Raw genomic sequence first — 24,081 nt, forward strand, 5'->3', positions numbered from 1 at the left:
TTTTTCCCTACCCTGAATTGATACCTTTATATGTGAGAGAAGATTGAGCAGAGAAAAGTGTTTTTCCACATTTAAGTGTACAGCATGGGGATTGGAAAGATGCTGGGTTAAATAAGCTGTTCTAAGCCCAAAAACACCAGGGAAGAGATTTGGGGATTTTAGGAGGCTGGCCGTTCACAGAGAAGGTGAATACGATGTCCAGGATCGTGTTGGTGTGAGTCCATTGCCTCGGCTTGGCGTTTGAAAACAGAAAGTAACTCAGAGAAATGAGCTGCTAGCAGAGGCTGCACTGCCTCAGGACCAGGACAGTCTTGGCTTCCCCAGTCTCGCTGGAGGGCCCTCATCCTCTCATTCCACCCCTTCTCGGCTCCTGCTTTCAAATCCTCTCCTGCCCACCGGCCCTGTCATCAGCCTCTTCCAGGGAAAGGCCTGAAAACTCAGGCTGAGCTATAAACGACAAAGGCGGACTGTCCTTCCCCCGAGCTCCCTGCTTGTGGAGCTCCTCCAGGAGGGGAAGGCCAGGCTGAGCCCAGATGTTACGAGGCAAGGGGGCAGAGCTTGGAAGGTTGGACTCACCAGCGGCCTAGCCGCATCACGCTTCTCAGATTGTAGGGCCTGACCACTTTCTGCAGACTGTACTCAGCTGATGGGCCTCCTCTGTGTAGCCAGTGATAGCTCCTGGCCAACTGTTTTCCAAGTGTTAAGCTTGTTGAAAAATGGTAGCCCTAGATAAAAGGAAATTCTGGTATGTTCTGGTCATTTGGGGTTCCTAAATACAGGGAAACTTTGCTCCTTCCATATGCAGCCTGTCCCGTGTATTCACCTAAATAGTGACCACAGACTGGGATCATTTGCCTGAGGGGACTGCAGAATGGAGCTATATGTGATGAGAGCTCTGGACCTCCCCCCATCCCTGTGTTCAGGGTTAGGTGTGAGGGGTGAAAGCTCAAAGCAGGGGAGGCCCTCCTACCTCTGGGGTGTTTGGTCATGCACGGCTCTCACGAGACTGGGACATGGGCTCCCATCCACCAGACTCATCTGTGCCACCCAGTCACCCCAAAACTGCAAACGCAGTGCTCTAAAGTCCTAAAAGGCCATGATTTAATGAAAATTTAGGAGAAAACACAAGCTTGCTCCCCCTTTGTGTTCAAAGGGAGGCTTTATGAAACTCTATGTTCCTGTTTTGAACATGGTAAAGCAAAAGAATTTTCAAATTATCAGGGCTGCTTTTCATCCCCCTGGGACTGCACCTTTCACAGTGTCACTGAGACCAAAAACAAACCAAAAAAACCCGAGAGCAGCAAATTACTCCTGCTACTTAGGCTTTTGCTTGAAAATTGCTTTTAGGGACATTTTCTTTGTTCTTATTTTCTTCGGCCCTGAGTGGGGAATAAGTTCATTTTCTTTTCCTTTCACTGAAATTGGAAACTATATCTTACGAAAAAGAAAGAAGTATTCTCTGCCCAGCTCCGCATTGAAAAGAGCCTGTAAAATCCAGCCCTTTTGGTCACAGTCAGCGTTCCCGCATGGGCCGCGCTGCACCCTCCACCCCCTGGCAGGTGCTGAGCTGAGGCGGGCATCAGGTACACTTGCTGACGCACTCCAGCAACTCCATCCGGATGGCAATGCGGACGTGCCAGCCCAGCGGGATGAGCCGGATGAAGCGGGAAATGATGGGGGGCCGCAGCAGGTTCTGGACTGTGGAGGTTCGGTCCGAGTTTCCATAGAAAACCTAAAGAGAGGGAGGAAATCCTATCACCATCACAGAAGAGGAGAGAAAAGGAAGACAGATTCCTGTCTGGAGTTGGCCCCAACTTTTAACTATGGAAAATCTCAGTGCTGAAAGGGCAGAGAATTTGCTGATGTTCCCCAAAATCTAACCTTGAATGATTGTCAGCACCTACATGCTCCAGGCATCAACTTAAATGAATTAAAATTAGGTAACAATTCTTCCTCAGTAACACTAGCTGCTGTTCAAGTGCTCAATACTGTATGTGATTAGTGGCTGCCATAGTGGATACTGCAGATAATAACATTTCCTTCATTGCAGAAAGTTCTACTAGACGGCGCTGATAGAAAATGCTGCTTGATTCTTATCACCAATTTTGTGATTTAATCCTTTGCATTTTGACAAGAATTTTGAAAAGGAGCACATTATACTTAAGAGAGGAATGTTCCCATGTTCCAAAGGTAGCCAAAGTGGGGCTCAAGTGAAAACTTGTGAGCTGGCTCTAAAGTTGTGAGCCAAAGCTTAACTGTGTGTGTCTACATTGATACAAATGGCAAGTACTTTTTTTTTTTCTCACGGTACGCGGGCTTCTCACTGTTGTGGCCTCTCCCGTTGCGGAGCAGAGGCTCCGGACGCGCAGGCTCAGCGGCCATGGGTCACGGGCCCAGCGGCATGTGGGATCTTCCCAGACCGGGGCATGAACCCATGTCCCCTGCATCGGCAGGCGGACTCTCAACCACTGCGCCCCCAGGGAAGCCCTGGCAAGTACTTTTTAGACTTTTTTTGGAAAAAAATATTTTTAAAAAACAAAAAGACATAAAAACTAGAGAGAAGATTCTCGAAGTGGGAGAGCAGTGCCCAAAATAGAAAAAGGTGTTGCTTCCTGTGTTTTGGGATGTAACAGCAATTACACAGTGGCTGTAACATAAGGTACAATGGATATTTGGCTATATCTTCAAAGAAACTTCTGTGCACTTTTTCCAGAGTCCTAGTGCTCTGCCCAATGACATTGGAACATTTCATTTCCTTCTGGGATTATCTCCTGAAAAAAATCTGGCTGCCACATTGACCTCATCCATACACAAATCAAGAAGGACCTCAGCTGCCATGATCTTGCCTTTATTTCTTCCCAATAGCAACACCCCACATCCCCTTCTCTAAGCTGTTTGCCCTTGAACCTCTTTAAATCAGGAGCCCAGTGAAGAAGGAGGATGGAACAGGCTCCAGACCTCACAACTGCTGGAGTGGAGCGCTTCTTTGCAAAGAACTATCAAGGCCTTCAGAAACACAGGTAGAGCTTGAAAAAGAATTTTCATATCTTTTTGAAAAGCCAACTAATAAGAACAAACATGAAATAAAATGTCCAAGTATCAAGATGGTTTTTCCTATTGTGTTCAAACTCCTTGAAATTTCAACCCATGAATGTCTTGCTGTACAAATTGTCATCAAGAGAGTACAGAGCCTTCTGATGTTCAGCTGCACATGTCTACTTAACCTGATGAAATGTCCAGATTAGCTGGGGGAAGTCCTCTCAGACAAAAGGGCAGTTAACATTTCCAAACAGCTAGTGAGTTTTTAATTCGTTGCAGATAACATTTTATATGTGTGTGTGTGTATATATATATATATGTATGTAAAATATTGATTATATATTTACATGTGTATATATGTGTATGCATGTATGAATATACATATGTGTGTATATGTGTGTATATATTTATATAAAATATATAAAATCAAAAGCCTGTGTTCAGTCTGTGATGAGCAAGAATTGGGTGGGTCTCAGCCCTCAGAGATTAGTAGGATATAAAGTTGCTCAAAGGTTTAAGTGACTGTTTCTTCTCAGCTGGACTTGTTTTAACCATTTATACAGTTTAGTGGCTAATTTGTTGAGATTGTCGGTCTCAATAGTAAGGAGAGGCCATATCTACATAAAGGGACAAGAACCTAGCCACATCAGTAGTAGATCAAACCAGACCCATGCAGCAAAGTGTTCAAGGTCCAGTGACTTTGGCAGAATCCAAATGGCCAGTCTTGATTATTCAAGCAACTCTGTGCTGATGTGAGAATTCAAAGACTTCTTTTGCACATACGATGGCACTCATTCGCAAACTGTGCTAGACATGAGGGATACAAGGAAAGACCCCTGCCTCGTCGTCAGAGAGCAGATAGTGTTGTGGGGAGAAAGCACGGATGATTCACCATACCGTGGGGTCAGTGTTCTGACAGAGGGTGGCGACAGGAACACAGGGACGGGTGGGAGGGGTGTCCCAGAGGGGCTGTGTTGAAGTTGGTTTGGGGTAAGCCCGACATACCCGATTGTTTCCGGTCTGGTCCTTATAGTAAATCCAGTTCAGGCTCTCATCGGTCCTGTACTGCACACTGTACTTGGTCATCCACTCGTCGATGTCACAGCGCCCCTGGGTGAGGATCCCCGAAATCACCTTGACCTCCTTCAGATCTATCTGCAACCACTGGCTGCTGTCCTGGAACTTGGAGAGCCAGGCGCACCTGCCGCGGACACAGCGAGTCACCAGGAGCCTTTCCCCGTGAGCGCCTCCAAAGAGCTGGGAGGTGCTGTCTTTTGAGGGGATGCCAGCACCTGAAGAGCCCCCACAATGCTCGGGCAGTCTGAGCTGCAATCTGTTAAGCACCCGGAAGCTTGTCTCCGAGAAGTGTCCGGCCTCTGTGATACTTGTATAGTTTCTCCCTGCACCTCCACCGCCCAAGGAAAAATTGTCAGATTCAAATAATTTGTCAAAGAAATGCCTTCAACTGTAGCTGAAATCACCTTTGGCGTGTGGTTGAGCATGTTTTTCTTCAAAACATGCAAATCCATGGTAATCGTACCTTCCAGCCCCCTTCCCTTTTCATTAGTCTCCCCTGATGTCCTTTTTCCATAAGTCTTTTTTTTTTTTTCTTTAATTTCACTCTCTTCATACCTATCTGCGTCTCCTTCAGGTGCTGTCATCCACGCCATGGTAGGCACCATGTGCAGAACATGGAACCAAGTGGCTCTGCAAGGGCTTTTCACAATTGTAAAGCAAAGCAACCACTGAAGGAACTGATTTATTTTTTAGTTAATATCCTCATAAGTTGTGGAAACCTATAGTTTCCCTTTGTGGCGTGTGAGTGTGTGCGCGCCTGTGCGCGTTAATAAGCTTCTCGGGGACTCGGCCCTTGGCAGCCTTCTCTTCTAATTCTGGACTTGCTCCTTGGGTGGCTCCTGACTTTTAGGTCCATCTCAGACTTTTTCTAAATTCTAAACCCTGAGAATCAATTGCTAGCTAGACAGCTTCTACTGGATGCCATATAGCAGCTCAAATAAAACATGTCCCAAAAGAGCTCCTAATTATCCTCACCCCAACCCCTAATTCCAGTGTTCATCTCTCTGAATTCTACCCCCTTCCTCTCTGTCACCTCAAACATCTAATCCATTTCTTGGCTCCATCTCCAAATGTTTCTCAAAGTCATTTACTTCTCTCCATTTCACTGCCACCACTCTAGCCCACGTCACCCTCAGTTCTTGCCTGGACAGCTGCCATAGCTTACTTAACTGGTCTCCTTGGATTCCTCTCCCCACCTCACCCCCCACCCGTACCCCACACCAAACAGCTCTTCCCACAAGAGCCAGAAGATTTTACTTAAAACCTAAATCTGATTGTGATACTCCCCAACTTTAAATCTTCCTCTGATAGAGTCTGCTCATTGTCTCCCAATATCCTCTTCCCATTTCCTTTAGTAATAGAACCCCTAAATTTTCTCTGGGCAAGAGGCCACCCAGCTAAGATCACGTTTCCCAGTCTCCTCTGTAGCTGGGTGGGGCAGTCGGACCAGATTCTGATCAATGCGATGTAGGTAGAAGTGGCCAGCAGGATTATGTATGTATCCTTAAAGGAAAAGTATATGCACTCTGCTCTTCTTTTCTCCCTCCTGACTAGAATGTGGATGTGATAGTGGAAGCTAGAGCAGCCATCTTGGACCCCAAGGTGGAAACTTCATGTTAGGGTGAGAGAACAAGGTAGAAAGAGTCTGGGCCCCTGATACCATCCAGCTGCCATAACAACCCTAGACTGCCTGATCACCTCCAAGTTGATTAAGTCTCTGTATTTTGGGGCTGTTTGTTACAGCAGCACAAACCTGTATTCTAACTAATGCACATTCAGGGTTCTCCCATTATCCCTAAAATAAGGACCACCGTCCTTAACATGACTTATAAGGCCTTGCACCATCTGATTTCTTTCTACTTCTCCAGCCTCATCTCACCTGTGCGCTAACCTCACTGGCTTTCTTTACAGTCCCCATCCATGCACTTGAGGGATCTTCCCAACTCAGGGCCTTTGCACCTGCTGTACCCTGTGCCTCTCTCCCCTTCCCCCCACCTGGCCAACTGCAGCTCTCAGGTCAAAGATCTTTTCCTTAGAAAGCCTTCCCTGGTGCTTCAAGTGGACCAGGTCTTTCTTCTCCTCTGCAGCACTCATCACACTTGGCGGATGGCCAGTTGTGTGACAATGTGCTTAGAGTCCCCCCTCTAAACTGCGTGCTTCTCGAAGGCGAGGAGCTCATTCACCTTGTTCACTGCTGTATCCACTGTCCTTGGCACGTGGAAGGCACTCAGTCAATATTTGTTGAATAAATAAATGCATTCTGTGTCGTTCATTTATTACAGAGACCTACTTTTTCAAATCACATGAAAAAAAAAATCGCCTGAGCCTCCTGCTCTGCTTACCCAAAGCCTTGACTATTGAGTCGGGCCTTGTTGGCGGTCCAGGAGGCATACCAGCCCACGTACTGCTCCAGGTTGGAGCAGGTGATCTGGTCTGGTGTAACCTCTCCTGACTCGAAACCCAGGGGCTTATGATATGGGCATTCTGGGAAAGGAAAAACAATGCACATTAAAACACTCATATCGCATGGCAAGACTCAACAAACACGACATGATCGAAATGACAAATCCGACCCTCTCGTTCGCGCTTTGTAAGATGGAGGATGTTTTCCTTGGTGGCGCCGTTCACAATGGGAGGACTGGGTCTTCATCCTCTTCACTGCTCTTGCGAGAAGAGAGTGAAGATGAAGTAAAGGGATTGCCATAGAGACTCACAATATTCATAAAAGAGGGAAGTAGTTCTATGGCAACCTCTTGGTGGTGGGGGGGAGAATTTTGAGAAATACTTCACCTCCTCCACAAACTCAGAGACCTAAAAACCAAGAGGTTCACAGGAAAATATACTTAAATGTCATACTCTTTATTTTCCTCATTAACACGGGTTAGCCATCCCACATGATGACACGAAGGCCCCTAATTGTCCTCAGGCAGCATATGATGCCAATTATAGGAACAAAACAATGGTGAGAGGCAAGAAGGGCAGTTATATATTGAGACTGACTTCCCACTTGTAAATTGCAGTTTTTCACTAGTCTAATGAAAAAAAAGGGTGGGGCGGGAATGAAATGCGTCTGAGCGACTGTTGAATAAGGAACAGTTGAAAGGAGCTGCTTTTTCCAAATAAGAGTAGCGGAAGCTGGTTCTTGTATATTAATTGCTGCTTCTCACGGATTTCCTCTCACTAATTTAGCGTTCAGTTACCTGGTCAGAGACTACCAATTGCCAACCCAGTATCCATTCTTCCCTGCTTTTAGACTAAAGAACCCTAATTTTGTTGGGTGCAGCAACGTAGCCAGCTAAAAAAACAAAACAAAACAATCTTTCCCAGCCACCTTTGCAGTTAGAAGTGACCACGTGACACAGTTTCTAACTCATGAGATAGAAGAGGATGTCTGCTGGGGATTTCCGATCAGATTTTGCTTGCCCCCTCTTTCTTCCTCTTGCCTAGAAGGAAGACCTGATGGTTGGTGCAACAGTAGCCATCCTGCACCCTGGGGGTAAGGCCAAGAGAACTGAAGAGACCTCAGCCCTGATATCTTTAAGCTGCTCCTTACCCCTAGTCTTTTTACTGTGTGGGTCAAAGAAAAACTCCTATTTCAATAAGCCACTATTTAGGGGGTCTCTTATTTATAACCAAACCCAGATTCTAGCTGAATTTCTTTAGAAAACAAATGATAAACTTAGGCAAATACATTCTAGTTTCCCAGTTGTGAATGATAAACTTCAAGTAAGGAAGATCAAACTACTTTCTTTCCATGTATAAATTTGAGTTCAGATTGAAAAGCCAAGTGTATTTACTGGGGCATCATCACCTTCAACAGCAAAATGAGTGCTGAGGTCTTTCTGGCAGATAATTTTCAAAAGTCAGTAAAACTGAATGAGGCATGTAAAAGCTTGAATGCCATCCTGAGGCTCCAAAATGCCTGCGGGGATAGTCATGCCCTGTCCCCAGAGGCTGAAGACAGAAGGACAGCTTCAGGCCTCTGGCCAGGGCGGCTTAACTGCCTTTCTGCCCAGTGAACCAAAGAAATAGGGCCAACTCCCACCAGTAACTGCAGCTCAGCGGGGCTGGGGGTGAGGGGACAGCATTTGTAGTTTATCAAGTACCCGAAGCTTGCGGTGGGGGGGGGGGGCGGCCTATTAAAATAGTGTCAAGGGAGAGAGAATAGGAGCGCTTTCTGAGCGACTCCATCACGCCTTGTGTGGCCAAATCATCAGGGCTTGTTAAGAATGCAGTTTCCAGGATTCCACCCCCAGAGTGGCCACATTTTTAACAAGCACACTTTGAGAACCTTGGTCTGCCAGGGAAGACGTTGGCTGGAGGATTCAGGGGGCCTGGCGCCTGTGGCCTTGGGGGCTTCTCCACCTCCTCAGCTCCCCTCTGACCTGGAAGACAAGCTCAGCCATGCCACTGGAAGGAGGGACAAGGCCCCAGCGTCAGAAAGCTGGGTTTCAGTTGGGCCCTCGGTCGCCACTTAAATTCTAACTGTGCATATCTCTAAGGACCCTCCATCCTGAACCTCCCTTTTCTTGCTCCAGGGCCACCAGCTCAGAGGCAAGAAGCAGAGGGGAAAGAAAAGCCATGGCCACCTCTCCCGATTGCTTTATTCTTGGCATTTTGCTCTTTCTCTATTTTCCCCTCACATCTCTTTTGCCGTCTCTTCCCAGTTAGCCCATCTAACAGTTAAGAGTTACACTGAAGGGACCTGGCCAGTGGCAATGGTCTTGGAGGCCTGTAAGGGCTTGTCCAGACGTGGATCCTGCCCATACTCTCCAGGGGAGGCGATGAGCTCACCATCCCCATGGTTTCAGCCAGTGTCTGAGTGCCAGTGCCCAGCCCCCAGGCCCCAAGCTCCATCCCACTGCCACCTGGATATTCTCTAAGTGAACAGTTTCATCTGGGTGACCCAAAGATGCTTCACACTCATGTGTCCAAAACTAAGCACCCAAGCCCCAAGCCTGCCCCTGTCCAGTGCTCCTGTCTCAGGCATTGGCGCCTCCAGCTACACAGCTGCTAACCCAAAAAACGCAGTGTTTTGGCCCAAGGCACAGAGCAGAGACTCTGTGATGGGTCTCAGCCTGGGCGTCACCTGGAAAGTTATAGAAGTGCTGATGTTCAGGCCACACCCCCAGAGATTCTGATGTCATTGGTCTGGGGCATGACCTGGGCATGGGGTAAATCTTCAGGTGATGGTAATGGGCAGCCAAGGTCAAGAACACCTGCTTACAGCCAATTCGACCTAGGATTGGATCCCACTCTCCCTCTGGTGAGCTTAGGCAAGCTGCTCACCCTCTCTGGGTCTCAGTTTCCTCATCTGTGAAATGGGCACAACAGTAGTCCCTGCCTCCATAAAGTTGATTTGGGATTACATGAAGCAGTGTTTGTAGAGTGTAGAGCCTGTAGTGCCTGACCAAAAATAAGCAGCTAGTACTGGTGTAATAGGGTGAATTTATGAGAGTATATTAATGTCTTGAGTTGTGTATGTTTGTTTTTTATGGTGAAGACTCACCAGGGGAAAAAAATCTAACACCTCTCTACCCAAGTCTGTCTTGCCCCCATCATCCTCCCTACATCACCCTGAGAAGGTCAGCTTCCTATTTCTAAACATTTGGAGTCTCCTTGCATCAGGAAGGAATAAGCTGTTTGCACACGCATGAACGTGATTTGAGAGAGGAGAAGCCTGTTGACAGCCTAGCATCTCTCAGGCTTATGGATTTGGAAGGTCTAGGCCTCAACAGGAACTAGCTGACTGTCCCAGAGGAGGTGGCCAGAGGCTTTGGGCTTTGCCCCTTGCTGGGTGGTGGGGGGCTCGTGGTAGGGGCCTGATCTCAGTGGGGAAATGGTTCCTCTGAGGGGGCTGGACCAGGGATGGGGGGCGGGACCCCTGAACTCTTGACACCCTCAGAGACTTGGAAAGGTCACAGGACTGAGCTTGGTTCAGAGGGAGAAGGGCACCAACAAGGTGTCTGCCTTCCCCTGGGGGCTGCCGGCCGGGCAGGGAGCTGCCCTCAGCCTGAGCCTGGGCCCTGTGCCCAGTCAGCCCTTGCAGGCCCCTTGGGGGCAGGGGGGTGGGGTGGGTGGGGAGGTGTAGTCCAAAGGGGAGGGGCAGGATCTTCAACAATCCTCCTGTCTCTAGACTCCACATAGCCCATGATAAAGGGGGACTCAAACCGGAGTTATCTGAAAATTGGAAAAACAGAAAATGTAACATGTCTCCTGCTCTTTGTGCCCTGGAGTGAAGGGCACTCCAGTTACATGATTACTATTTTCCCTGTCTCCTCCTTTCCCCTTCACCTGGACACCTCTCCTCATCCTTTGGATCTCTGCCCACTTGCCCAACTCCCCAGGTCTGTCTAGCTCACCATGCTTTCCTGAGCCGAGCAGAATGCCTGCATGTGCTAGGCACTCAATAGATATTGAGTGGATGGATGAATGGAGGGATAAACAAACTTCATCACCCCATCTCAGGTGGCCACTGGGGATAAGCAAAGAAAATGGCAGGAACAGGAAGCAGGGAGGTCAGGGAGGAAGTGGGAGTTGACTGGCCCAGAGAACTCCCACTGGCCTAATCAAAAAGAAACTGTCAATTGAGTCTAAACTAGTATCAAGCGACATAAATAATGTTGCTGGAGGAATTAAAGGGATCCTCTTTACACACACAGAATACGTCCTTCCCAAGTTTTCTGCTCAGTGGAGGTTACTGTAAGCTATTAAGCCTGTTTCTACAGTCATTTTACTCTTAAGGAAACACCTGCCTCTTCTGAGCGATGATTTGATAATGAGATCGATAAAGACATAGTCATATGTGCTGTTAATCCAGGCTATGCACACTTAACATACTAGCCTTTCTTATGCAGTAGATAATTTCTCGATGTGTAGACATATAAAGGCCAGACATGCTTTTAAACAATATTAACCTAAAGGAACACAAAGAGAGTTCAGGGCCATTTTTGACAAAAGACAGGTGAACATTATTATGCACATGTGTTAGACTTGAATCTATATGATGATGTAGTGGAATACAGAATAATATTTATAGAAGAATAGGGTATAAACTTGAATATAATATGGAAATATAAAATCCAGAATATAAGTAAAGCGTTGAGTCATTAGATTTCTTATGCTTTGATACGTTCCCTGCCGTATTTCCCCCTCTCAGAGTGACGAGGTAATCTTGGCTCAACTCTGGAAAAGACAGACCTTTTAATATAATAGTGTTAAGCTGAAGATTAGGAGGCCATAATGCACCTAGCTGGTCACCTTCTGTTCTGTGGGTAGGGCCCCCTGGCAGTAACAGCCAGTGTGCACCTGTGAGCATCTCCTGACAGCTCTGAGTGACCCTCCTGTCCTGTGCTTTCTAGGGCCTCCTTCCGTCCTAAGGCGGACTCTGGTGGAAGCGCTGAATCTCAGGATCCAGCAAGACCAAGCAGCATTCGAATGAGGATCTGAGGCACTGACAGGCAAGTAAATTCTGGAAGGTTGTGGCTAGTCCTGCTGCCCTGAATCATCTCCCCCGTGGAAAAACAAATGAACATTAATGAATCAACCATTTAACACTAAGGCTGCATTTTTTTCCTTCCTGGGAATACCTGTGTTGTTAAAACAAAACAAAACAAAAATGAAAACCCCAGTGGGGAGAGGAGAACACTTAAGCTAAAAGAATTTCTGATTTCAGAACTTCAAGTTCATGGCAACTGTGTAGGGGAGAGAGCCTGGGCAGCCCAGGTCATCTTTCACACTCCTCAGACACACAGCCCTCCTCAGCTGCACAGTTGATCAGGTCAATGAAACCAATCCGTATAAATAATCTCTTTTCAATTTCTTCTTAGAAAGAGCTTCCGTGGACTGGAATTCCAGTACGTCTCATGTCTCTAGTGAAGAGAACATTTGTTTCCAGTAAATGGTAAACTCCTCCAGCGTAGAGACAATGGTTCATTTTTATCTCCCTATCGGCACATAATAGGCACATGATGACAGAGGGTGGAATTGAATTCTAAATGGATTATTAAGGAGGGTGCCTCAGTCTTGACTGGGCAGATCACCCCAGCACAGAATGGCTGCGGGAGCTCACGCCGTGGAGCTCAGTGGGACGTCCCTCCCGTGGGAGAAGCCCGCTGAACTCATCAGCACTTACTGCTTTCCTCACTACTGCGCCCCACTGTTCCCTTCCAGAAGGCTTAGTTCAGAAACCAATTCCCACCCCTTTAGTATATAGGAAAACAGGCAGTAAAAGCCTTTGTGGACGCCCCCCTCCCCCACATTTGCTATTTTAATGCAAATTTAATGAAATAATGCAGAGAAGCTCACACGCTGCACACAAACCTCTCTCCTGGAGCTCTTATTAGGTGATTATGTAAAGTGAATGACGGGCCGCCGCATGGCGCCATCATAACCCTGGAAAGGGGGGGCAAGGACAGTTTCAGTAGAAGAGGTTCCAAGCTGTGGTAAATACTGATCGTGGCAAATGTGTGATAGGCCGCCCGAGCCTCTGAAAGTAGAGTGTGACCTCTTAGAAGGTAGGAAGAAAAGGAGCTGCAGTGTGCCAGGTCCAGGACAAGATGCTTTAATGCCTCATGCATTTTATTCCTCGTAACAACTCCTTACAGCAGGGTCCGTTTTTATAAATAACGTTTTGTTAGAGCACAACCATGCTCATGCATTTACATTCAGTCTGTGGCTGCCTTCCATTTGAGGTGTTGAGGCCCTATGGCCCACAGAGCCACAAAGATTTACCGCCAGGTCCTTTACAGGCAAAGTTTGCTGGCCCCTGCCTTAGAGGAAGTCATTCATATTAGTCAGGGGAGGCTGTTTATGCTGCAGAACGAATTGTCACAGAAATTTCAGAGGCTTAACACAACAAAGGTTGATTTTTCACTCAGGTGGTTCATTGTGGGTCAGCAGGAAGTTCTACTCCACTTAACCTCCCCAGCACCCAGACTAAAGGAGAAGCCACTTTCTCAGGCAGGGAAGTGGACCTCATTTCAGAAGAGACACGGCTTCCATCGGCTGGAACTGCTCCTGTGAAGCCACCTGACTGGGAAGGGGCTGAGAATGTGGGGAAGCACGTGGTTGTTTGGTGAGCAATGAATATCCGGGCACAGTAGTATTGCCTCCATTTGACAGAAAAAGGCCAAAGTGGGGGTCCCAGAGTTAAAAAACAATGCAGCCAAGATTCCAACTCTGGTATTTCTGGCTCAAAAGCCTGTGCTTTTCTCAAAATTGCTGCCTATCATTAGTTTATTTTCGATAAATTCCATTAGTCTCTTTCATTGAAAGTTAGGTCCCATCTTACCGTCTCACCAAGGCCAAGTAGAGATCCAGGAAACTGTCCTGAACAATGACATCAGTGCAGTTTGTTGGAGCAGTGGCCATTGAGATTTGAAGTTCAATGGCCGACTGGAGAAAACCCAGAACGTGGCATTCAGGGGGTTTAATTCATCAGGGTTGAAAGAAAGAGGAGAAACAGGGTGTTCCCAAGGATACCCCAAGGATCTGGTGCCCCAAGGAGAGGGGACACTCACCCGGTATGCAGTCTAACGGGGTGGAGCCTGCAGACCACAGGGCATTGGCACCTCCTTGGCAATCGCGCTTGCACGCTTTGTGGTACCAGGGATCCTCACCCTCATCCTGTGGGAAGCCAGAGGGGCAGGAGCTTCAGAAAAGTCACAGTCAAAGGCAACTGTGGTCAGCACCACTGGAAAAGCTCGCATTCAAAAACCTTGCTCATTCATTTCCTATTGTCTGTGGTGGCTATCACACTACAGCAGCACAACTGAATTATAAATCCAGTTTAACCCACACAGTTGCCGCTCATCTTTGAGTCTAGATAAATGTTTGCCACCTTGGGTGACCAGCTAAAAATCTCACAGACACACCCACGTAGAGAGCCATGTCCACCCCGTTATATCTATCTTCAGGGGCTCGAGGAGCCCCAGTCCGAGGTCAGGCGCCTTACATCTCCTGGAGGTCCCTTCTGGGGATACAATTTTAAAAGGGACTGGATTCAAGATTCCACCATCTGATTTAAGACCTGGTTTACTTGCATTCACTCATTAAAAAAACCAGTCTTGGAGCTTGTCCAGATAAAACATGCTATTGCCACCACCAGGGAAAAAAAAAAAACCTTTAAAAATACATTAAAAAAAAAGTGATAATCCTATACATTGTTTTGGCTAGGAAAAATCTTCAAAAATAGTAACCATATGAATTCCAGCCTTCTTACTGTAACATACCTCAGTAGACGATAATCCCAGTGTGGCTGAGCAAAAGGACATGAAAGGAAACATCAAGTTAAAAAAAGAAAGAAAAATTCAACAAATGATTCATTACATGGAAAAGTGAAATGATCACAGTCACGTAAAAGTTAACAAAGCCCCTTCTGGAAGAAGTCAAAGTAAGTAAATACGTGCCAGGAGAAACATCCACAGATGCTGAGGAAGTAGGGAAGTGACACATTCAGGTGATTTAAAATTAGGACATTGTTAAAAAAATATTTTTAAAAATTTTTTTTAGGTTTGTCTATTATCTACAGGAAATATCAAACCACAATCAAAGTGTAAATACCGTATACATGATGTGGAAAAATTGAAAATGTGTAAAATTTAACCTAAGACTAACATTTAACCTATCTTCATAGAAGTATGATTAAATAGAATGAATGCACAATTTAACAGGAAAGGAGTTTGTCTATATTAGCATAAGCTGATTGTTTACAGCTGCACTGTCCATTGTGGTAGTCACTAGTCCCATGTGGCTATTTGAATTTAAATTCATTAAATTAATAAAATTAAAAATTCAGTTCCTCAGTCACACCAGCCACATTTCAAGTGTTTGCTGGCCACACGTGGCTAGTGGCTCCTGTACTGGACAGCACAGATACAGAACATGTTCATCATTGCGCAAGTTTCCATTAGACAGCGCTGGTTTAACACACCAAGTTCCATTTCCCATTTTCAACAGAACAAATGCCTTTATTTCTTTTCTGATTATAAAAGCAGCACATACCTATTATAAAAATCTCAAACAAAACCTGAGTGTAGGCAGTAGATATAAAAGTCCCTCCTTAACCACTTTGCTATCTAAATATTGAATCTGATGCCCACCAAAAACTTTCAGATTGTTTTAAAGAGTTAAAGGAATGGTCTCATCCTTTTCATTAGAATTATAAAGCTATTTTTTCAAATTGTATCTTTCTTTAAATAATATGTATCCATTTCACATACCACTTTCGCGTGTCCACTGTGAGCCTGGCCCTGCACCAGGGCCTGGGCCTTCTGAAATGGAAGCCTCACTCTCTGCCCACAAGGGGCTTGAGGACTCAGGAGAAGATAGACCACTGGACGACACACATGGTGAGTCCTCTGCTGGGTTATGCATAGGTTGTAAGGGGAGTCGAGGGGGCATATCTTTTCACCTGGGCGGATTCAGGGCCATCTCTCAACTGTGGTCAGCAAACTGCTGTCTCTCCTGGTCCCTTGTCCACTGATGATTCGTTCCTAGAGACTCCTTGGTTCACCTGCTATGGGCAGAATTGACCGTCTCAGGTAGCAATGTAGACTAGGGAGCACCGTCTTGGTAGGAGGCCAAGCCCTGTGCTGGCAAAGGAAGTGACCAATGACTTCTTTTTGTTTGTTTGTGTATAATTTTTATTGGAGTATAGTTGATTTACAATGTTGTGTTATTTTCAGGTGTACAGCAAAATGAATCTGTTATACATATATCCACTGTTTTTTAGATTATTTTCCCATATAGGCCACTACACAGTATTGAGTAGAGTTCCCTGTGCTATACAGTAGGTCCTTATTAGTTATCTGTTTTATATATAATAGTGTGTATGTGTCAATCCCAATCTTCCAATTTGTCCCTCCCCCACTCTAACCCCCCCACCCCCTGCCATCGATTTCTTACTTTCACAACCAATGGACTCTTCCCAACACTAACCTTACATCTTCATGCTGCAGTGTTGGGTGCTGTCAGTTCCTCCCATCTTCCTTTAGCTTCCATCACACTACTCACCTGCTTCTCCCACCACTCTAAATAATCCTTCTTAATCTCTCTCAAGAGCTCGGCTTCCTCTACTCCCACCCCCAAGATCCCCGACATGTTCATTGAACGGCTTATTGGATAGCTCCCCGTAGATGTCTCTCACTATCTAAAACTGGACCCAGGCAAGTGCTGGCCAGGTCATGAAGAAACCTGAACTCTCATATGTTGCTGGTGGGGGTATAAGTTGGTCTAACCTATTTTTAAAACTCTTTGGTAATTTATACAAAGGCTGGACATATATGTGCCCTATGACCTAGCAATTCCACTCCTAAGTATTTACCCACTAGAAGTGCATACATATGTTCTCCAACAAAGAAAAACATGTACTAGATTATTTGTAACAACAGTATTTGTAAAAACCCCAAACTGGAAACACTCATATGTCCATCACGAGTAGAATGGATACGAGTGGTAGATTTACACAGTGGAACACTATACTGAAATGAAAATGAAAATGACCTACAACTCCATGCCACAATATGGCCATGTCTCACAAACAATGCTGAGTGGAAAGTCAGATGATAAAGTGGACACACTACATGAATCCATTTAAAATGTACACAAGCAGGCAGAAGTCATCTATGCCGCTAGACATTAGGGTCGTGGTCACACTTGGGGTGGGGAGTGGCAAGGAGGAAGCCCAGGGAGGGTGTCTGGGGAGCTGGCAAAGTTCTGTTACTTGATCTGAGTGCTGGTTACTTGGGTGTGTTTAGTGATAAAAATTCATTGAGCTGTACACTTACTTGTATTCTTCTGGATGTATGTTTTACTTCAGCAAAAAAAAAAATTTTAAACACTGAACTCATTCCATCCTTCCTCATATTGTTCTCCTTTCTCTATTTTTTTTTTTTTGGTACGCGGGCCTCTCACTGTTGTGGCCTCTCCCGTTGCGGGGCACAGCCTCCGGACACGTAGGCTCAGCGGCCATGGCTCACAGGCCCAGCCGCTCCACGGCATGTGGGATCTTCCCAGACCGGGGCACGAACCCATGTCCCCTGCATCAGCAGGTGGACTCTCAACCACTGCGCCACCAGGGAAGCCCCTCTTTTCTCTATTTCTTCGCCTACTGATGGCTCCACCATCCACCTACTACCCCATCCAGAAACCTGGGACTCCTCCTAGTCACTTCTTTTTCCCAAACCCCCACATCCAGTGTCTACCGGGAGCCATCTTTCCTCTCCACCCCCACTACCACTTCCTCTCTCCTCTGGATATTCTCCATGCTAAAGAGAGACCTTGCCTCATCCATCCTCCATACTGACAATGCCTGACTGTGTCACTTTCTTGCTCCAGACCCTTTGTTGGGTCCCCATTACCATGGCCCCAGTTTCACCTCTGACATTTATTAGTTATATGACTGCATCTCTCTATTTCCTCATCTCTAAAATGGGTATAATAATAATGTGTCCTTCAAGGGGTTGCCGTGATGTATCTCCTGGCTACCTCTCCAAATTTATTTTTTGCACTCTCTATTACTTATAATTCATCAAATGTGCCAGGCTGTTTCATGCCTGTATGCCTTTGTGCATATGATTTCTTGACCTCAAATGCCTTCCCCTCCCAACTTTTCTGCCTACTTATCCCCTTCCCTATGAAGAGGACTTTTTCTGTCCCTCATGTAGAACTCACCGCTTGCTCTGGCCTTTGTATCCTATTTCTTTCTTATCCATAGGTTTATCTAAGCACCCGTGCAATTAGAGAAATTGATATAAAAGATAGCTGATAATGACTGGTCCCAAAGCATTCATTCATTAATTTTCTTTGAGCATCTGCTATATTCCAGGCCTAGCTTTAGGTGCTGGGGAAATACCAGTAAACAAAACAGAAAAAAACAGCTGCCCTCCTAGAACTTAAGAGTCTAATGTGGGGGGGGGGTGAGGGGGTAGTGAATGTATAAATAAAATATATAATATGTAAAATAATGATGACTGCTATGGAGAAAAATAAAGCAGGGAGGTGGAGGGACAGGGAGTGGTACTTTGGGGCTTAGGGAAAGTTTCACTGAGAAGGTGATATTGGAGCAAAGACCTGAAGGAAGTGACATACCTGTGGACAGAGCCTTCTGGGCAGACGCAATAGCATGTAAAGACCCCGGGGTAGGCCGGTGCTTGGCGTGTCATCTAGGGGAGAGATGATGGTGGCTTGGCCCTGGGGTGGTGGCAGTGGAAGTGATGAGAAGTGGCTGGATTCTGACTGTCTTTGGAAGGTAGTGCCAACAGGATTTGCTGACAGATGACGTGGATGTGAAATAAAAAGAGGTTCAAGGCCTGAGTGCCTGGGAGGATAGAGCTACCATTTACTAGGGGAGGAGAAGATTCCAGGGGAAGGAGGGATTTAGGGGGGATGGGGTAGAGATGTTCCTTTTGAGAGACCTACGGGACACCCAAGTGTTGAGGTTGAGTGGGCAGCTGGGTAGAAGCTACTAGAGCCCAGGGGAAAGGCCAGTTAATGTGTACATGAACCCATAGTGTCAGCCCCACAGCTGCTCCCCAAGAACTGCAAAGTAGATGAGCAATTGGCATCTAGATGGTTTAAGGGCTGTTAATGCAGAAGGCACTCGGCTCTGCCCCATCTTCCAGAGAAGCTGGGATGGCAGAAAAGCAGAAAGGCTTTGTCAGCTGTGCCAAGAATCTCTTTTGGGGGGACCAGAGGTGAGGTGTGTGGGTCACTGACAGAGCGGCCTTACTAACCAGATCAAATTGGCCCAGAGGACGTGCCCTGGCACCGAAGAAGGTCTGTGCAGCTGCAACTGAGCAAGCCCAGAGTTCACATGAGGCCCCTCTAATTGCCACGGCGCTCAGGGCCTTTGCATTACCTGGGTCCATGGGTGGGCCCCCAGAGGGGCTCCAACTTGTGCAGAAACAAAGCAGAAGGCAAAAAGGAAAGGGCGGGGAGGTTTCTACCTGTGGAGAGGAAGAGACCCAAGAGGGAGACCTGGTTTCAGAACCACCCCCTGTGCTCAATCAGATTTCTGGCGTTGTTGCCCCTCCCGGACTCCTCTCCCCAGAAAGCATTTGTCTGTAGGCAGCCTGGGGTTGTGAGGCACCAGATCTTATGGAAATGAGCAGAGAGAGAAGGAACAACAAGCCTTTTACAAGAAAAGTTGTCACCAAGGGAGCAGCAACGTGGCTGCTGTCATCCCTGAAATGATTTAATCACCCCAAAGCTGGCGAACAAAAGCAAACATCGTGTTGACGACAATGTCTTATGATACCAGAATATAACACTGTTGGGATGAGCAAAAGAAAACAGGTCAGCCTTTAAAGGAAAAAGGGCAAGATTTCGATTACATGGTTGTCTATTTTTCTCCTCACTCAGATCATCTTCGCGATTCCTCCAGGTTACAGGTTTCCACCAGAGGGTCTGCGACGTCTGCCACTCACCAGCCTTAGATTTATGCAATAGGGGACGATTCTGCCCTTTTGCTCAAAGGGCTACTCCATAGGGAAATGCTTGTTACTGCAGCCAGAAAATTCAAGCATGCCTATTTCTCGAAATGTATCTTGCAAGGCCAGAATCAAAGTGCGCATTAGACACACTTAGGGAAGACTATTTCAGTCTGTTTGCTTGGCTGTCACTAAATACAGAGTTTTCCTTCCCATGGAAACAGGTGAAGCCGAGGAGAAAAGCATAAAATTATGAATGATAGAAACTGTCTATAACTACCTTCCAATCTATTTGAGAAACAAGAATAAGACACAGGAGAAAAACAGTAGGCTGCAATAATGTCCCTCTGGCAAAGAAGAAAGAAGGAAATTGCTTCTGGTGTGAAAGTGTTACTCTTTTAGGTGACAGGCATATTCATGGGGTAAATCTGTTATTTGTACATGCTTCAACACAGGTGAATGTCAAAAATATATGCTAGGGACTTCCCTGGTGGCGCATGCCAATGCAGGGGACACGGGTTCGATCCCTGGTCCAGGAAGATCCCACATGCCGCCGAGCAGCTAAGCCCGTGCGCCACAAGTACTGAGCCTGCGCTCTAGAGCCTGTGCTCCGCAACAAGAGAAGCCACCACAATGAGAAGTCTGCGCACCACAACGAAGAGTCGTTCCTGCTCGCCACAACTAGAAAGCCCGTGCACAGCAACGAAGACCCAACGCAGCCAAAAATAAATAAATAAATAAACTTATTTAAAAAAATATGCTAAATGAAAGACAAAAGACCATATGTTGTATGAGTCTGTTTAAATGAAATGTCCAGAAAAGGCAAATCTATACGAGACAAAGTAGATCAGTGGTTGACAGAGGCTAGGGGGAGGGGGAAGTGGGGAGTGAGTACTGAATGTCTACTGGTTTCTTTGGGGGATGATGAAAGTGTTCTAAAATTACATTGTGTGCTCCACAAATCTGTAAGTACACTAAAAACCATTGAATTACACCATTTAAATGGGTGAATTTAGTGGTATGTAAATTACATCTCAATAAAGCTACTTTGAAAAAAAATCTGCTATCCCTGATGCTTGACACACCTGCAAGGAAGGACACACACTCACCTGTAAGATGAGGCTTGGTGATTTTTTTTTTTTTTTTGGCTTGTTTTTATATAATAGCCATGACCAAGCAGTGGAACAATATACTTCAGTAAGGTGGGTGTTTTAAAAATCATCATCGGTATGTAATCCGAAATGTACAATGCAAGATAAATAGAAGCCTGCCTCAGTTAAGAGACAGAGGTAGTGCTTTACGATGATGATTTGTGTATCCCCAATGACCCTTCATCCAACGCATAAGTGGAGTCAATCCATTTACCTTATTTCACTGTAGTAAGGATCCACTGCTGCCGTGGAACAGAAACAGCAAAGAGTAAATTAGACAAAGAACCTTTGTCTTCAGGTTCCCAGTTGTGCAGCATACATCTTTCCCCTGTGCATTGGCCTTATTTCTCTATCTGGATTGTAAACTGATTAAGTGCAGCAGTTGTATTCTGCCTTTTTTTCTCTGCCTCCTGGCGTATCCCTCTAGCTCAGGGTAGAGCACACCTAGGTTGCCAAGGCAAATTTTGGTGTGGCTGCTTTCCTTTGATGCCCGTGAGGGTGGAGGGCCTGGGTTAGGTGGGTAAGAGAATTTAAGTGTTTCAAGCCTACCTGCTGGACCACATTCCATTCCACCAGGACAGATGGGATTCTCTGTTCTTCGTGGAAATTTCTGTAGCTCCCCAGCCATGCACAAAGATTGATAAGCTATAGAACAGGAAAGAGTGCTGTGCACTGTGCCTCCTGACAGCGTGTCTTTTATTACCGTTATCCCCTGACTGCGCGGGTGTAATTGAAAAGTGGCCTGATAACTTTTCTAGGGCTTATTCCCATTTAGGGGTCACAGAACAAAGATTTTAGAGTTGGCACAGCGAAAACAAGAATCTGCCAGGTGTATCAAGTTCTTACACAGCATTTGGCCTATCATAGCAGGAACTCAGAAATGGATTCTTGAACTGACATCAATGGATTCTTGAATGAATCAATGGATGAATGAATCTCAATGCCAATCACAAATAAGAGGAGTCTGAGGGTGAGCCCTGTGGATATCTGAGAACCAAGGGTATTGGGATCTAAGCCTTGAAAGGTTCTGTTTAGATTTTCTTGCTGAGGAAGAGGCACGGAGTAAAGGAAAAACAACAACCCCCACCCCGCCCTACTTAGAAATATGTCTTGGGGGTTTGCAAAATAACCTTGGGGTTATATTTTTACAGGTCTTTCCAAATATTGAGAAATGTGACTAACACAAATTTTGAGATTGGGTAATCATGAAAGTGAGTATTCTACCAATAAAATATAATGAGAGAGTAGAGAAGAGAATGATTTAAACCAGGGCTTCTGACTCTGTGTGAGTTTTGTCATGTCTGTCTACCAGGTCATTGGCAGAGCGGAGAGGTCTCCTCCTTCCTGCCCTCCTTATTTATTTCCTGTAACGCACATAAATACACAGTGACCACAAAGAACCAATTTCTAATGTCTGAGTTGATGGGTCCTTAAGAGTTGAGAGAGGCATGGAAGAGCATGATTTCAAAGATTGACAGAGAATTTAAAAGTTGAATTGGATGACATTTTAGAGATTTGCCTTCAATTTCTCCATAATTAAGCATTTCACTCCCGCCAGGGCTATATTTAGAAATTTTAAAATGATTGAGTATATTGAGTCTTTGGGGATTCCTGACTCTCAGTTGGATTATGCTTTCTATCAGTGTCCAGTTGTATTCGGCGTGCTATGTTAATCCATATTTAAACTAGGGTGACCTTACACCCTGATTTGCCTGGGACAGTCCTGGTTCACACCTGTTGTCCCAGCAAAATTATTAATAGCATCCTCCACCACTCTCAGTAGTGTCCTGGTTTGGAAGACTAAATTCTATAGTCACTCTAACTTTGACTCCCAAAAACTTTCAAGAATACACCGCACTTTCTTATGAATTGTTGCAATTTATAGCTATTTCATACGATTTTTGAGACCCTTCCTTCTTTCTGTCCCATTTTAAGCATCCTTTGAACTTCAGAAGGCTCCTCACGGAACCAGAAAGCCAGTGGTGAGACAAAGAGGACTGCATCACACAAAGACAACTGTTGTTCATTAATAACACATTAATTCATTAGCATGCTTTGCTAATTGATAATATTTTAATTATTCTGGTTGCATTTCTATTAATCAGCTGTATGATTAAGTCAGTTGTATTATTAGGTATTTAATGAGTGCTAATGGTTTGATAGCACATACCTTCAGAGCCAAAGAGAAGTAAAAGCAAGAAGCCTTCTATCTTGCGTGGCATTCTCCCCTCGTCCTTAGCTGCTGCTCTTCCTTATCAAAGTGGAGAGCTTTCCGAGGAACAGCAGCTTAACTTGAGCACTGGCCTCATTAAGCATCTTATTTCATTTACTTCTTAGGGCTTTGGCCAAGCCCCGCTAAGTTAACCCACATAGTTACCTGCCTCAATAAGAAGTCTCAGAGGAGAAGCTAACGTCAACTGAGGTCAGTTTAGCAAAGGAAGGTATTGGCTTTATTCTATCTTTAAATGTAAGGGAAGCAGTGGAGGAAAATAGAAACTAGAATCAGAAGACCCAGGTCTTAATCCTTTCTCTGCCATCGTCTTCTAGGGGGTGACCTTGAGCAATTTCCTGCCAAACAAACACTAACATTCTCGAATTCTATGAAAATGACATGGATTTCCCCTCTCAGAAAGCAAGCTGGCATCATGTTTACACCTATTCACTCAGGAAAATACAAAATTGGGAGGGGGCGGTCAGTTACACGCAAAGATTTACATTGCTGTGTTATTTATAATAAGACAAAATTGGAAACAATCTACATAGGGGATTCAGGACAGCAGGCAGGGTTAAGAGCACAGATTCCCAAGCCAGACTGGATGCAAATCCTGGCTCAACCAGTTGTTATATAGCCTTGGGAAAGTCACTTAAGTTCTCTGTGCCTCAATTTTCTCATCTGTATGATGGTGATAATAATGCCTATTTCATAGAGTTAGTTTGAGGCTTAAATGGGATGATATACATAAAAAATACTTAGAATAGTGTTTAACATAATTAGCTATTATTATTACTATACAGCCAATAACAATAAAGTTGATGGGGTGGGGAGGGGAGTTGTTTAATGGATACAGAGCTTCAGTTTTCCAAGGTAAGAAAGTTCTGGAGATGTTTTTCACAACAGTGTGACTTTACTTAGCATTTCGGAACTATACACTTAAAAACAGTTAAGAAGGTTTTAAAAAAAGTTAATGAAGTGATTGTAATAAAAAGGACAATCATGTGTTATAATCCTGAGTTAGAAAAGGATACAAATTTACCCACTGTATGAACAAAACTATGTGGAAAAACTCAAAGAAAAATACTGAGTTTCCCCTTCCCTTTTTTTTTCCGTATACATATATATTGCAAAATGATCACCACAATAAGGTTAGTTAACACATCCATTG

At 45.3% G+C, this 24,081-nt stretch overlaps 1 protein-coding gene across 1 annotated transcript; it reads right to left on the minus strand.

Annotated features, from left to right (window-relative positions):
- Window positions 1–957: 957 nt before the first annotated feature.
- Window positions 958–22,920, minus strand: RS1 (retinoschisin 1). Its single transcript, XM_049704769.1, has 6 exons — window positions 22,869–22,920; window positions 14,349–14,374; window positions 13,638–13,743; window positions 6,459–6,600; window positions 4,045–4,240; window positions 958–1,732 (listed from the first exon to the last, which is right to left on the minus strand). Exons 1-6 carry the CDS (start codon window positions 22,918–22,920, stop codon window positions 1,580–1,582), a joined length of 675 nt encoding a protein of 224 aa, XP_049560726.1. The 3' UTR covers window positions 958–1,579.
- Window positions 22,921–24,081: the final 1,161 nt, after the last annotated feature.

This window comes from Orcinus orca, chromosome X (genome assembly GCF_937001465.1).
Source record: "Orcinus orca chromosome X, mOrcOrc1.1, whole genome shotgun sequence".
In the NCBI taxonomy this organism is placed as follows: Eukaryota; Metazoa; Chordata; class Mammalia; order Artiodactyla; family Delphinidae; genus Orcinus; species Orcinus orca.